This window comes from Phlebotomus papatasi, chromosome 1 (genome assembly GCF_024763615.1).
Source record: "Phlebotomus papatasi isolate M1 chromosome 1, Ppap_2.1, whole genome shotgun sequence".
Lineage (NCBI taxonomy): Eukaryota > Metazoa > Arthropoda > Insecta > Diptera > Psychodidae > Phlebotomus > Phlebotomus papatasi.
Genome location: NC_077222.1, coordinates 63,073,749 through 63,088,892, shown reverse-complemented (window position 1 = coordinate 63,088,892; position 15,144 = coordinate 63,073,749). Strand labels below are relative to the sequence as shown.

Genomic DNA, 15,144 nt, shown 5'->3' with positions numbered 1-15,144 from the left:
AAAAAAAAAACAAACAATATTTCTTTTTTGTGACTGACAATGATATCACCCCGTTCTTTTTTTTTTGAGGAGAGTTTTCACACTGTTGTTTGCGAATTGATGAGATTTATCACGTAATCATTGCGATATCACATATCGTTTACGATATATCTTTATAATAAGTATAATTGAGTAAAAAAAATATTGAGTTTTGGTAGTTGATTCTTTGAGTTTTCATTCATGTTCTTGTAGATAAAATTGTTCATTTTATTTATTATATACGTATATAAAATTTTGGTGAAGAAAAATTGAATTGGCTTGTGTTCACACATTATTGTAATATTATTTTCACCCACTATTTATTTTTCTTATCTGTCACTATTGGAAAAATCTTTTATGAAATTGGCAAATATTCTTTTTTTTCTTTCATTTATGTTTGGCACATTAACTTATATACAAATAGAATTGACACATTTTGGATCTCTTATTGAAATTTTAGAGATTATAATTGACAAGGACACACGATGTCACCAAGATTGGTAGTGATTTTTAAATGTTGGACAATCTCTATTTATTATTTAATGATTTTTTTTCTGGAAAACTTCAATGAAACTAAACATAGACACAATAACATATTTCAAGGAACCAACCTTACAATTGGTAAATATTAATGAAAGCTCTTAATAAACTGTGCTTGGATAAACTTCTCTATAATTTATGAAGTGGAAACACATTAACATGGAATTTTTAAAATATTAAAAGAATAATAGGGAGTGTATCCGGTGTTCGCCAGTAGAAAAGTGGTCACTTTAAGAGGAAAATACTTTTTTGGTTTTGCCCAGAGCTTTCGGTCCCGATATCTCAGTTCCCATTGCTAGATATAAAAAAAATGACTGTTTTTATTTACTTTAAAATACATAAAAACACATTATTTAATATTATAAAATCTATGCAACCCAAGTGATGGCCTCCGCCGGTTTTAAAAACCTCCACAAAAAACAAACTTTTTGTCTTATGGACTCTACATACTAGAGAAATTTATGTCCATATTGAAACAAATTCCCTAGGGTTGTGTAGGAAAAACTCTTCAATATGGATATAGATTTCTTTAGTGTGTAGAGGCCATTAAGCTATTTTAGTACAATTTAATATTTTCCTAATTAAAAATAATAGTCATGGAACTTTAAAATAGCGAAAAAGCTTGATGAGCGATGACTGAATTAAAAAAAAAAAGTTTTACAATCGTGAGTTCTCATTAAATGTTAAAAAGCCGAGAATATCATGAAAATTTCTTCAACAGATGTAGGGCGACCATTTAAAGAAAAATAAAAATATAAGGAATAAAAGAATTAATTCTTTTAGGGCAGAATCACACTGACAGTAAAAAGCTCATCGTATTTCGTTAATTTACGCATTTTCATTGCAATTCTTACGCAAGTTCTCAATTACCGTATTACCTTATCTCATACTTGGTGGCACTAGTTGAAAATGATATAAGAAACTTGAAGAAAATGTGATAAAAGGTGAGCAAAAAAATGTACGATTAATTTCTCTGACAGTTTTTTTTTGCTCACCGTTTATCGAATTTTCGTTTTAAATGTTCAATTTTCTTATATTATTTTCACCTAGGGGAAATGCTTCTAATTTTGTCCAGTTTCTTATTTTGGACACTTTGAGGATAACATTGGACACTAAAAATAAATTGATTAAAATGATGGATTTTTATTCCAATATTTGATGAATAATGAATTCTATCTAAATATTTGTTCTTTTTGGAAGATTTTAACACTAAATACGTTAAAATTTGAATATGATTTGAGTTGAAATTGCTTTGTTGAAAATTCAGTGTGAGCAATTGCTTACGAGAAATATGACAGAACTTCGTGGCTTACTTCAGTCTTATTTAGTTTTGGTGAAGTACTAACAAAGTTTGTTCGCTGTTTTTGAGTGATATTATTGAATATTCATTGAATATTGTGTTGATTCACGTTACTGATGATTTGTACATTTGACCTGAAGTGAGATTTGCCTTGTGAATTAGATTTTTGGTGTGAAAAATGGGAAATTTTTTAAGACATTCACCAGTGAGGTGATGATTCTTATTTTGGACAGGTGTTTTTCTCACGAAATTTCGTGAAGTTTTAGCTTTTGTGATGACTAGGTTGGACAAATGCCTGGAGAAATAAAGGAGCATCATCTCTACGAAAGAGATGCAGTGAGAAATGCCTTGAAAGGCTCCCGGAAAGGGCAGGGAATGAGCGAATCCGCACGTACTTGGAGTACCGAAGTCAACTCACTTTAATGAATGATATGGAAAGTTTCTGGGCTTCTTGTGACATTCCACGTTTCCCTTACATGAACAGGAAGAGGACTTGGTAAGATTGGTTCATAAAATGAAGAACAATGGGCATCCTGTTGAGGCGGATTATCTGTCCAAATTTACAGACAAGTTGTAAAAATTAATAACCAAGTTGTCCAAAATAAGAGTCAAATTCACCTCTATATATCAATTCATTTTTAAACGTATTAAAACTAATTTTAGTAAAAATGAGATGATAAATAGCTTGCCAAGTTTCGAAACAATCCTTCTGAAAAGAGAGTAACAAAAAAAGTCAATTAGTATTGAAAATATGGCACTTCAAACTTGGAACTTCGATGCTTATAAGCAGACTGTCCAAAATTATAAGCACTTCCCCTAATGCTACCAAGTATGATATAAGGTAATACGGTAATTGAGAATTTGCTTAAGAATTGCAATGAAAATGCGTAAATTAACGAAATACGGTGAGGCTACGACGAGCATTTTATTGTCAATGTGATTCTGCCCTTATTCCTTATTCCCGGGATTATGCATATCGAGATTATGCCTATAATGGGATTATGCAAATATACTTATGAATTTTTGTTTGCCATTAAGAACTATGTTGTGTTGTTGTGTTGTGTTGAAACGCCCCTGAATGTATGCAAGTATTTTTGAGGCGATAAATTTGAAATTCGTAGCTTATGAACAGTTGGCGCTGTAAACAGCCCGAGATGTTGTCGTTGTCGCTAACATTATGTTGCGTACATTACGGCGTTTCCATAACTTACCCGAAAGACATCTCTTACGGGTACACTTAGTCCCGGCATTATGCCCTAGACACACTTACGACTAAAGTCCAGAAACGACTAAGCTCATTCATAGCCAAGTCAGTTCCTGACACACTACAAACGAGGCTTAACATTTACTGGTACTCACAAAATATAACTTTCGTGGGTTTTCTGCAGATATTTCTACTGAAATGCACTAGTACTCCTTTGAAAATGAAACCACTTGTAAATTTACTTGACAATTCACTTATAACAATAAGAATTATTCACTAGAATCGTAGAAATTGACTTAAGTCGTGAGTTAGCTTCCACCTCACAAATAATTGTAATTGACAATAATTATTGCACGTGTACTGAGACATGATATTACAAATAGTTTCATTTTCAGAAGAGTCTTTTAGTGCATTTCAGTAGAAATATATGCATAAAAACTCACAAACGTTATGTATTGTAGGTACCAGTAAATGTTAATCCTCGTTCGTAGTGTGTCAGGAACTGACTTGGCTATGAACTAGCTTAGTCGTCTCTGGACTTTAGTCGTAAGTGTGTCTAGGGCATTAGATCCTTCGAGATTATGCACCTGACGGAATTATGCACATACTATTATGCAAGTTTGCCTACCATTGGGAGCCAATTTATGAAATCATTTTTGAAATACGCCTGAATGTATGCTATGTTTCGACGCAGGAAATTTGAAAACATTTTGCTACTTTTTCAGAATAAAACTTTAATTTCTTTTATTAAGGTAAATTTTTTAAATATTCTAACCATTTATTGAAGAACTCTGACCAAAATGCATTTGGTCAGAGTCAGGTGCATTTAGGTCTGACCAAAATGCACCTGTTTGTTAATGCATTTCTATTAAATAGTTGAATCTTTTTGTTTGAACTACTTTTATTCCGCGCGAAATTCGTTCTACGGCCGATATATTCAAAAGAAAGCCCCTGCGGGTATGCAAATTTTCTCGATACGTAATACCATTTCGCGCGTTTTTTGCGGTCCCGAAAATGTGATTAATCGCGGGACTGAGTGTACGATAATTTAGACATTTGAATGATTAGCAGAAGTCAAATACCACCATTTTATAGGATTTGACTTCCGTGATGGAAGTCAAACCAACTAAGGTTTTTCAACTGTTGGTGTCAAAATGAACAGTAATGAAACAAGTTATGTTTTTGATCGAGACTCTAAACTCAACTCATAAAATAAAAACCGGAAAAGCATAGAAAAATAACATCAACGTTGTGGATGGCTTAAATATGAAATATTTAGTTAGAAAATTGCTCGAAGTCAAGGAGAGACTTTTTAGTCTAATTTTGGTTCTTTACCTTATTTTATTAACGTTTCGGTTTTGGTTCTAGATGAGACCTTATCAAATTATTAAAATTTATATTGGGTTTGTATAGTTTTGTAATTTTTTTTGTTTCGAATTGTATCGAAAATCGAAATAAAAAGGTCGACTTAATTTTTTCGATATTCGACAGATTTTTATTTGGAAAATCAATGCTTATTTTTATTCAAAAGAAAAGAAAAAGTGGAGATATTTATAAGTCAAAACATTTCAAGTTTCGTAAAAAGCTGTAATGACTGTGTTTATTTCTATGTCAATGTGTTTTCACTATAACTTAATTCTACAATATTAAAAAAAGAAACTAAAATTTTTAATTTACATTCAAATTTTTAAAATGTTCTTAGTATGCATTCACAATTTTAAGAAAAAAAGTTTAAAATAATTTTTCGCATAGAGTTTGGACATACTGTAAATTTTGATTTTGATCATAATCTGAAATGTTTGGTAAAATGATCTCAAAATGTGCCAAAAACTATCGTAAATGATTGTATGGTCAAAGACGATGATTTCATTGGAGACTTTTGATGGTGAAACCTTCAATACAATTTAATTACTGTTGAGTGCAATAAAAGTTAAAATTCGTGACAGTAAATATGATGCAAAAGAAAGTTACAAATTGCAAGAAGAATTGAGAGAAACCAATGAAAGAACATGTCTGTGACGATTGTGTCTTGCAGCGAGGTTGGTCCAGATCTCGCACACTTTCTGTGAGCTACATACCCGGCACTTCGAGTCCTCTCGAACCCAGAGGATCCACAACACAGGTGCGATTGTTTTCATTTATGTCTTTCTCTCTCTCTATCTATCTATCTACTCTATATCATTGCTTTAATGTTGTACAAGATACCAACAACAAAAAAAACTGATAAGGTGAATTTTGATTTCTTTTTTGGTTTCTGTTTAGTAGATGTTTCTTGCCTCTCTAAATTGTTTCTTCACATAACAAATATTATAATCCATTTTAAATCACTTTTTGAGGTATTAAAGTGATTTGTTCGAGAAACTTCACCTTGAAATTTTACTACAAATTATTTCACCTGTTGTATATGCTTTTGTTATCTGTTCTTGAGTATTTTTCTATCTGTATGTGGCATTTTTTCTTTAAAAAAAAAACTTATCATTATTTGTTGCCTCTTCATTTTGGGTGCGTGGGAAATTTATCATGTTAGAAGTGTAATATCTATCATGATTATCTTATTGAAGATTCCGGAAGAGTTGACACTGGATTATGCTGAGATAACATCAATTCCACCACTTCCACTGTGGACTCTTTTAGCTGCTGACAGGGAAACAATGACATCCCAGAAAACTGAAGAAGTCAAGGTAATTAGCATTAGAAATTTTAATACAATTTAGAGAATAAATTTAAGAAGTATTTATGAAATGTCAAGCTCATGTAACAAATTGAGAATATCAGAAAAATATTCTAGACGGGAAAAATGAAAAATTACTTTTAACAAAATATTGAAAATTAAATTTGTAAGCAAAGATGAAATAGTCGGTAAAACTTTCAAGGGTAACCAGATAAATCTGGCTACTGGTTGGCTACAATCTATTCAATTTGGCGATCACAAATTTTATCCCTGAACAAAAACAATTATTTCGTACAACACACCATTTTCCCTTTATCCGAGACACTTTCCCCTTGAAATTAAAAATCGATATTGCCTGTATTCAGTAGAATTTGAAAACTTCGGCGATTGGTTTCAAAAGCCAAAGAAAAGATATTTCTATTTCTTGTCACGTCCGCGTAGTGGCTGAAATACTTCCTGTTCGAATTTAAAGTGTTAAGGAGGTTTCGGACACTCGAAATTCCAAACGCCAAAATACCGAAAAGCCAAAATCTCGAAAAGCCAAAATCGTGAAAGGGTCAAAATCCCGAATGGTCAAAATGGATTTAATTTTAGACAATCCATCTACTTACAATATAATTTTAAGTTAATATGATATATTTTGATATAATTTATTTTAATTTAATTCAGTTTAATTCAGGTTTATCTCAATTTAGGTTAACTCAATGGTGTTTTGTTTCTCGAGGACTTAAGTCCTTTTTATAGAGGTCGCTAACAGCCATTTTGGCTAAGCCTACCCTCTTAAAATCGCACTCAACACCTCCTTGCCTTTGCGGAAGTCTTTCTCTGCCCGGACACATTTTGTATTGCAATGAAAAGACAATTATAACGAAAAAACTATAAATCCTAAGAAAAAAATATTTCCGCCGTTTTGCTTCGGAGACTGGTCACCAACGCTAAGACCGCGGCGGACGCATGATGGTACGATTAATGTAGAATTGAATAAATAAATTATTTTTACTTATATTAAACTACAAGAGAATTCAATGCTGAAGAGAATAAATCTGTATTTATTTCAATCGGTCATTATTTTGATAAAAGAGATGGCAAAGCGTCCCAGCTTTGAGGAATGCTCGAACTCACGAGATAGAGCTCACCGTGAATTAGCTTTTTGCATAATCTTTTGGAATCACTGATCTACTTGAGATCAAATTGATTCATAAATCACAAAAGCATTTGAAAATCAAAAAATCGGTACTTAACCGATTCATTACCGATTATGACCGATGCAGCCGGGTTCTAATTTGCAATACTTTTCTAAAAAAATCCAAATTTAACCAAAAAGAAAAATGAACCTTCCAAAGTATTTGACTTTTGACCTTCAATAATTCAAAATGGCGAATTTTCCGGTCATAGGTATGTTTGGGCGAAATATTTGCCTGAACCAGCTCTAAAACATATCCAAAAATTATTAAAAAAGCTTAAGCCAATTTTGAGAAAAATTGAAAAAACATTATTTTTAGGGAATATTAATTATTAGGGATGTAAAATTATTAAAAAATCGCTACTTAACCGGTTCATTACCGATGAAGACCGATGCAGCCGGGTTCGACATTGCAGTACCTTTCCAAAAAATCAAAATTTAACCAAATCGGTTGAAAAATGAACCCTCCAAGATGGTTGACCTTTGACCTTCAATAATTCAAAATGGCGAATTTTCCGGTCATAGATATGTTTGGGCGAAATTTTCGCCTGGACCAGCTCTAAAACATATCGAAAAATCATTGAAAAAGCTTGGGCCAATTTTTTGCAAAATTGGAAAAACCTCATTTTTGACCTATTTTTGAGGAATAGGGAACGTACGAAAGGGGAGGGGGAAAAGTAAAGAGGTTGGGTACAAGATAATGACATTTGAGGAGGGGTCATCGAAGACCGGAAGTCGATATCTCATACCGTTTAAGCTCCAGAACAGTGAGAAGTTGAAAAAAAGTCAATTATATAACTGCACTTTCTTTGAGTTCGAGCAGTAAAAAAAATCAGTCTGATAGGATGTAACTGATCCTTGATCTTTTCCTTTTTATTCTTCTTTTTACAACGTTTCGAGGATTGTTGTCCTGTTTATCAGGTATCAATTCAACAGGAAAAATCAAGTACAGGTGCGAAATGTTTACACTGTATTTGGACTGGATCACAGATCATAAGCTTTAAGATCACCACTCAATTCAAGTGACTAACAGAAGAATCCAAATGCAGTGTAAATAATTCCTACATGTAGTTGATTTTTCCCGTTGATTCGGATGAAGAGGACATCAATCCTCAAAACGTTATAGAAGAATAAAAAGGGGGTCCCGTTGAATCATTCCTAAAAACGGTTTTTCAAGTTCTAAAGTTCAAAAGGTTCTAAATTGCGCATTTCTCAACCGAAGCATATCATGATAGGGCTTGTTTGAAAGGTCTTGGAATTCCTGATAAGCTTGAGCCCATTTCAATCGGTTATGAAGCAGTAATGAATTGCTTCACTGAGAAGAAAACTGGGGTGCGATTAACTTTTTTTCCTCATAACTTTAACACTTTTTAGGTGTAAAAATATATCAACATTTTTTAGTGTTAATTTTACACTTTCTTAAGGGTAAAATTAACATGAAAAAGGGTAACTTTAACCCCTAATACACCTTAAAAGCATAATATTTACACCGATTTCTGATCAATACTGCAGATAACTAATTTTTATCTGCAATTCAATTATTTTTCTCCTAGGTTATTTTGGGCGATGTTTTCTGTGATTTATAAATCGGTTTTTGATTGTTTTTAATTTATAAATTCGCCAATGTTGGGACGTTTTGTCACATCTTTTTATATGAGCATGGACATTTCGCAAATACTCCTTATGCTCAGCGCACGATAACTTTTGTTTGTAAACATGTTTTCAAAATTTCCTATGAGAATGAGCGAGATGACTAGATCTAGATCTCACTCACTCTCATTGAAATGTCAAAAACATGTTTACTAAACAAAAGTTATTGTTCGTTGGGCATTATAATGTTATGTTATATAATGTTTCAGAGGTGTAGAATTGATTATTTGATCTAAGTATGGTTGTTTTTGGTGTGTTAGGACTACAATGAGCTCTTTGACGGTACTGTTAATGATCAAGACGAATCTTTGGATGATTTGTTAGACGAAGAAACAGAATCACCTAGACGTTTTGACAGACGCTCCTCAATTCCTGAGAGACAGAGTTTGAGTCACTTTGGACCGCGTCAGGGACAATTGCTTTCACGTTTACTCACCCATACCCACCTTCCGGGTCTTTCGAGTCTGGATCAGATGCATTTGTTGGCTCTGGCAGACACTGTGGCTACGTGCAATACTGATTTTGCTGAACGTTTTGCCATTGATGCCGCCAAGACGGCTATTGCCAAGGAAAATCTAACGGGTGTGCCAGATTCTGAGAATATCTCAACGGATTCTCTCGATGATTGTGGTTTGAGATTTTTATTGGCAATGAAACACTATAGTTACCTCCTAAGATGCCTCCCATTGCGCGAAAGAACAAATTTCCAAAAGCAGGGAGTTGCCACATCAAATATTGTTTGGGCTTTTCATTCGGAAAGTGAAGAAGAATTGCTCAATTTGATACCGTCGTATGCTAAGGGCCAGGCAAAATGGTCAACACTTAAGGAATTGGGTGTGGGATGGTGGTTGAGGAATAATACAATGTTGAGGCAATGTGTGGAGAAATTGGCAAAGGCGGCGTATCAAGCCAATCAAGATCCTTTGGATGCAGCTCTGTACTATGTGGCTATGAAGAAAAAATCTGTAGTTTGGGGTTTGTTTAGGTCAAAACGTGATGAGAAGATGACAGCATTTTTTGCTAATAATTTCAATGAAGATCGTTGGAGGAAGGCAGCACTGAAGAATGCCTTTGCTCTGCTGGGTAAGCAGAGATTTGATCATGCTGTAGCATTTTTCCTATTAGCAAATTCCCTCAATGATGCTCTGGAAGTTTGTTTGACAAAATTAGAAGATTTGCAGTTGGCATTGGTGATAACGAGATTGTATGAAGGTGAACATGATCCAACACCGCCAAGTTTCAAGAAACTCCTCTTCGAAGAGATCCTCGGCTGTGATAGTGATGGCAATAATCAGGATATTAGTAAGGCACATCCGGATCCATTTCTCCGGTCAATGGCACTGTGGATACTCAAAGATTACACAGGAAGTCTCAATACATTATTGATAAATAATGTTGGTCATGCTCATCCGGCCTATCAAGATGATGATCCACTACTTAAATATGATTCCAATCAGTCAGCTAATCCAAATGTTTTTAATTTCTACATCTACCTGAGGACTCATCCACTTCTCATAAGGCAGCACATTGCATCGACGGCCCAGGAGAAGAAGAAAACCCAAGTGGTTCTATCAGGTTTTAGCTATGGGGAGAATCCTCAAGCAAAAGCTTCCAGTGGAAGAGATAAGCAACTTATGCTGGAGGATTCAATAACTCCACTCGAACGGCAATTGTACTTTACAACGGCACATGCTCACTTCAAAGCTGGATGTCCAGCACTTGCACTGGAAGTTCTCAGTAAACTTCCATCGAAGGTCCTTGATCAGGATACTGGTAGTCAATTGACCAGTCCAAATGATATCAATAAGACAGAAAATGAAATCCACACGGGTATTATATCGTGGGATGAGAAGGAAAAGACACTGGAGCGAAGTACAAATTTCGATTGGAGTGCTCCATTGTCCAATCAACAGGGTATTGGTGATTTTGACTGGGGTGCTCCGGAAAGTGGTCCATTGACATCAAATGGACCCGATGATGAGTTTAAGATCAAATGGGATGATGATGATGATGAGGCAGGTGATGAGAGTGAAGATGAGGGTATTAATTTCAAGGTGGACAAGAAGGAGGTACCAAATGTGGCCATACAGACACCAGAGGCTGAAGAGACGTCAGAACAGCAACGTCTTGGTTGCTTGGATATTATGGCGCAACAATTGAAGTTTGTGGCATGCTTGAAGATTCTCATGGAGGAATTGTCCACCCTGGCTACAGGGTATGAAGTTGATGGTGGTCAGCTGAGGTATCAACTGTATGTGTGGCTGGAACGCGAGGTAGAAGCCCTCCGGCAGCTATGCAATTACAGTTGTGCCGATGCTGATGCCAATACAACTGACGATGGAGCAGCTACGGCTGATGGGGACAGGGATACACCTGTGCCAAGTGCTAGGCCGTCCACGGTGGAGAAACCCACCCTCCATGAGATTCTGATGCAGGAGAAACAAGATTTCGAAGCAAAGGTGCAGAGAGCGGCCAAACGAAAGCGTTGGCTCAAAGGTAAGGAACTTGCCTTTTGATCAATCAATATAATCATTTTAAAAATCACACTTTCAAAAATGATTTATTCAGTGGCGAATACAATGGCAAAAAGATTCAGTTTGCACATAATTAAAAGAATCCCGGGCAATGGCAAATTAACTCTTTCAGGACCGCAGCATATCCAGCAACCCCTTTCACGATTTTTTGATCGAAAATCTCTTACTTAGTACTTAAACGGCGCTACAACCAATTACTGGTTCTGGCTTGATTCAAAAATTTTCCCCTTTGACCTAAAAACCCTCCAGGCTGGATCGTCCTCATCCTTGCGAACCAGATTACGAATACACAGGGAGCCAATTGAAGCGTATTTGCTTGACGACAGCTATCTCTCCATAGCGGTCATACACCTCATGGTTGTATAGGCTCCGGAATCGTCCCTCCTCACATAATAATAATAATAATAATGCTGGCACAACATTCCATGAAGGAACAAGGCCTTCCCGCAAGGGGATTTCTAGACATGCATTATTATTTTTTCTTGTACGGAATAAGATTGTCAATCCCATGCCCGTGGAATCAAGTACAGTGAAGCTCACTGGATGCAATCTGAACACCTTTAACGCCAGAAAAATCCCTGTTGACCTAAAGGGGATTCAAACCCGGGATACTTGAATCATAGAGCGAGTGCTCTACCACTTGATCCATTGAGTACCCTACCCTCCTCACATACGGAGCCAAAAATCCGTCGTAGAATCCTCCTCTCAAACGTGGCTAAGAGTTCGCAATTCTGTTTGCAAAGGACCCACGGTTCAGACGAATACGTGAAGACTAACAGTAATAGCTTAGTCTTTATGCCTAGGCCTGGATCTGGACCGGAAAACTCTTGATAGATTAAAATATTCCCTGATGAGTTTCAACAGCCGTGTGCGGACTTCTGTTGTGATGTTGTTGTCGGCTGTAATTGTTGAACTAAGGTAGACGAAGGAGTTAACAACTTCAAAGTTGTAGTCCCCCATCAGAAACCTTATTTGACCGATGTTCTCGAGGCCCCCATTTACGTTGTTTTGCCCTCTCTTGATCTGACATCTTGATCCCTCTTGATCTGACATCACCTACTTCTAGCCACCCATCAACACTTATGCCCTAGACACACTTACGACTAAAGTCCAGAGACGACTAAGCTCGTTCATAGCCAAGTCAGTTGCTGACACACTACAAACGAGGCTTAGCATTCACTGCGACTCACAAAACATAACTTTCGTGGGTTTTTATGCTGATATTTCTACTGAAATGCACTAATACTGCTTTGAATATGAAACTATTTGTAAATTCATGTATCAGTACACATACACATGCAATAATTATTGTTAATCACAATTATTTGTGAGGTGGAAGCCAACTCGCGACGTCAGCCAATTTCCGCGATTCTAGTGGATAATTCTTATTGTTATAAGTGAATTGTGAAGTAAATTTATAAGTAGTTTCATTTTCAAAGGAGTACTAGTGTATTTCAGTAGAAATATCTGCAGAAAACCCACGAAAGTTATGTTTTGTGAGTGCCAGTAAACGTTAAGCCTCGTTTGTAGTATGTCAGGAACTGACTTGGCTACGAACGAGCTTAGTCGTCTCTGGACTTTAGTCGTAAGTGTGTCTAGGGCATTAACCTTTGCCAAAAACCGCTTGTAGATACAGTAGATGTCAAAATTTTGTTGCCTCACGTATGATCGGGAAACCAGGTGCAAAAAATGATAAAAAGAGTTACTATTTCGAATTTTTCTTATTGCAAATTAGTTGCCTATAGTCTGTAGATCCTATTTATATATTTAAAAAAAAAATAATTTTATTTCATATAAAAATTATTGTTTTCCAAAAGTTGTTCATTTTTTATTCGTCAAAAGTTTGTTGCCTCATTTAAAAAACTTATTCAAAATGGTCAAAACATGCAACCAACTTTATGTAAACCGGTTACATTTTGAGTTTATGTCATTTGAAAGGCAAATGGTGGGTTTGTATGTTTCTAAAGTTGTCAGTGGAAAATATATGTATATAAAAGTATTGATAAATAACAAGAAATAAACTGTTTTTTTTTTGATAGTTTATAATTTAGGTTAAAAATTGAAAATTACAAAAAGTTAAAAGAAGGGAAATTGTCCAAAGATACTGCCGGAATGAATCTTCGTCGTCAATTGTTTAATTTTATGGAAAATCTCTACAAAATATACATAAAATCGCCAAAATATATGGTGATAAGGTACGACCACATCTAAAAAACGTTACTGGCAGACCTAAGGTTTCGACTCAGAAGGTCGATAACACCATTATAACATTGATAGTGACCCTATTATGTCTGCTCCAAAAATTCACAGTTAGTTGGTTGCTGAAGGGACACAGATCCCTACTGTTATAAAAATCAAGAGAAAATGGTCAGAATATTTGGGTGACAAGCAATATCCCATTGGTTAGCTAGTTCAATCCGGATAAAAGGTTGTAGTTTTACTTGTTTAACATGTTACAAGTAAATCTACAACCTTTTATTCAGATTGGTCTTGTTTACCAATGGAATATTGAGAGCCACCCAAACATTCTGACCATTTCCTTTCAATATGGGCTTGTATTTGCAAAAGTAAGGACCTGCGTCCCTTCAGTAACCAACTGTCTTTCAATTTATGAAGCAGACATCATTGGGTCACTATCAGAGATACTTACAATCCTGTTAGTCATCGCAATGTAGTCGATACCCTAGGTCTGTCAGTAGCGTTTTTCAGACGTACTCGTACACTGAGAAAAAAAGGGGGCGCGATTAACTTTTTTCTTCGTAACTTTAACACTTTTTAGGTGTAAAAATAATCAACATTTTTTAATGTTAATTTTACACCTTTTTAAGGGTAAAATTAACATGAAGAAGGGTAACTTAAACCCATAATACACCTAAAAAGCATAATATTTACACTGATTTTGGATCAATAATGCAAGGTAAAATTAACATTTCCGGAATGTTATTTTAACTTTTTCGGATTTCTCTCAGTGTACCTCATTACTATATAATATATGAGTGCTTTATGTATAACCTTTGGTGATTTTTCACTAAATTTGGCAATTAACGACGCAGATTCATTCCGGAAGTATCTCTGGACGATTTCTCACCTTTTCACTCTTTCTAACATGCCATTTTAACCTAAATTATGAATTATCAGAAAACAGATTATTTATTGTTATTTATCATCACTCTTATACACATGTATTTTACTATAGACAACATTAGAAATGTCAAAATCCACCATTGGCCTCTCAAATGACATAAGCTCAAAATATAGTCGGTTTATGTTAAGTTAGTTGTATGTTTATGAACATTTTGAGTAATTTTTCAAATGGGGCAACAAACTTTTGACGCACGAATAATGAACAAATTTTGGAAAACGATTTTTTTTATAAGAAATAAAATGAAATAGATTTTTCGAAATACATAAATAAGATCTACGGAATGCAGGCAACTAATTCGCGAAAAGGAAAATTTTAAAAAGTAATTTTTTCTATCGTTTTTTGCGCCTGGTTTCCCGAACATACATGAGGCAACAAACTTTTGACACCTACTGTATCTCTATGTTCTCTCTCCAGAAGCGTTTGTACTCCGGACGTGACGGACGTCCACGAAAATCGATTTTTTTTAGCACACGTGATATTCGTGTTCTATGATAGTGTCAAAACGTGTAAATCCAAAATTTGGGCTCGATCTGACGAGGTCGAATTTCACCTAGGCCCACAGAAGCTGACATTGTAAAGAATCTCAGCCAACTAGGTATTAAGATGCATGACCCGGGGAAAATTTTTTTTTTTTGACTATTTACATTAATTGAAATCGATCTGTTTGTGCACGACATCATAATAGAAGGATGTAAGATTCATGGATAATTTTCTCAAGACTCCAGATATTCAGGAAAAGAAAATATTTGAGATCGAAAATCACGAATTTCTCGACTACTCTCAATTTTCCAGAAAAGCGCGTAGAATTTTCCGGGCCATATATGACCCTATTGTCGGCAAGGGTAAAAGTTTATGAAAGTGTTTTCGTGCAACAATGTAGTTGGGACAGTTGGGACATT

General features: G+C 35.1%; 1 protein-coding gene across 7 annotated transcripts in view; it reads left to right on the top strand.

Moving 5' to 3' along the window:
- The window catches only part of LOC129799955 (dmX-like protein 2), a 57,463-nt gene that overhangs the window by 27,332 nt on the left and 14,987 nt on the right, over window positions 1–15,144 (top strand). For 5 of the 7 annotated variants that reach the window (XM_055844266.1, XM_055844264.1, XM_055844268.1 and 2 more), the window contains exons 4-6: window positions 5,098–5,184; window positions 5,624–5,743; window positions 8,827–11,062. In XM_055844266.1, coding sequence (XP_055700241.1) covers window positions 5,098–5,184; window positions 5,624–5,743; window positions 8,827–11,062 — 2,443 coding nt within the window. The remainder of the gene's footprint in view (window positions 1–5,097; window positions 5,185–5,623; window positions 5,744–8,826; window positions 11,063–15,144) is intronic. The other 2 variants (XM_055844270.1, XM_055844269.1) reach the window with 1 other exon arrangement.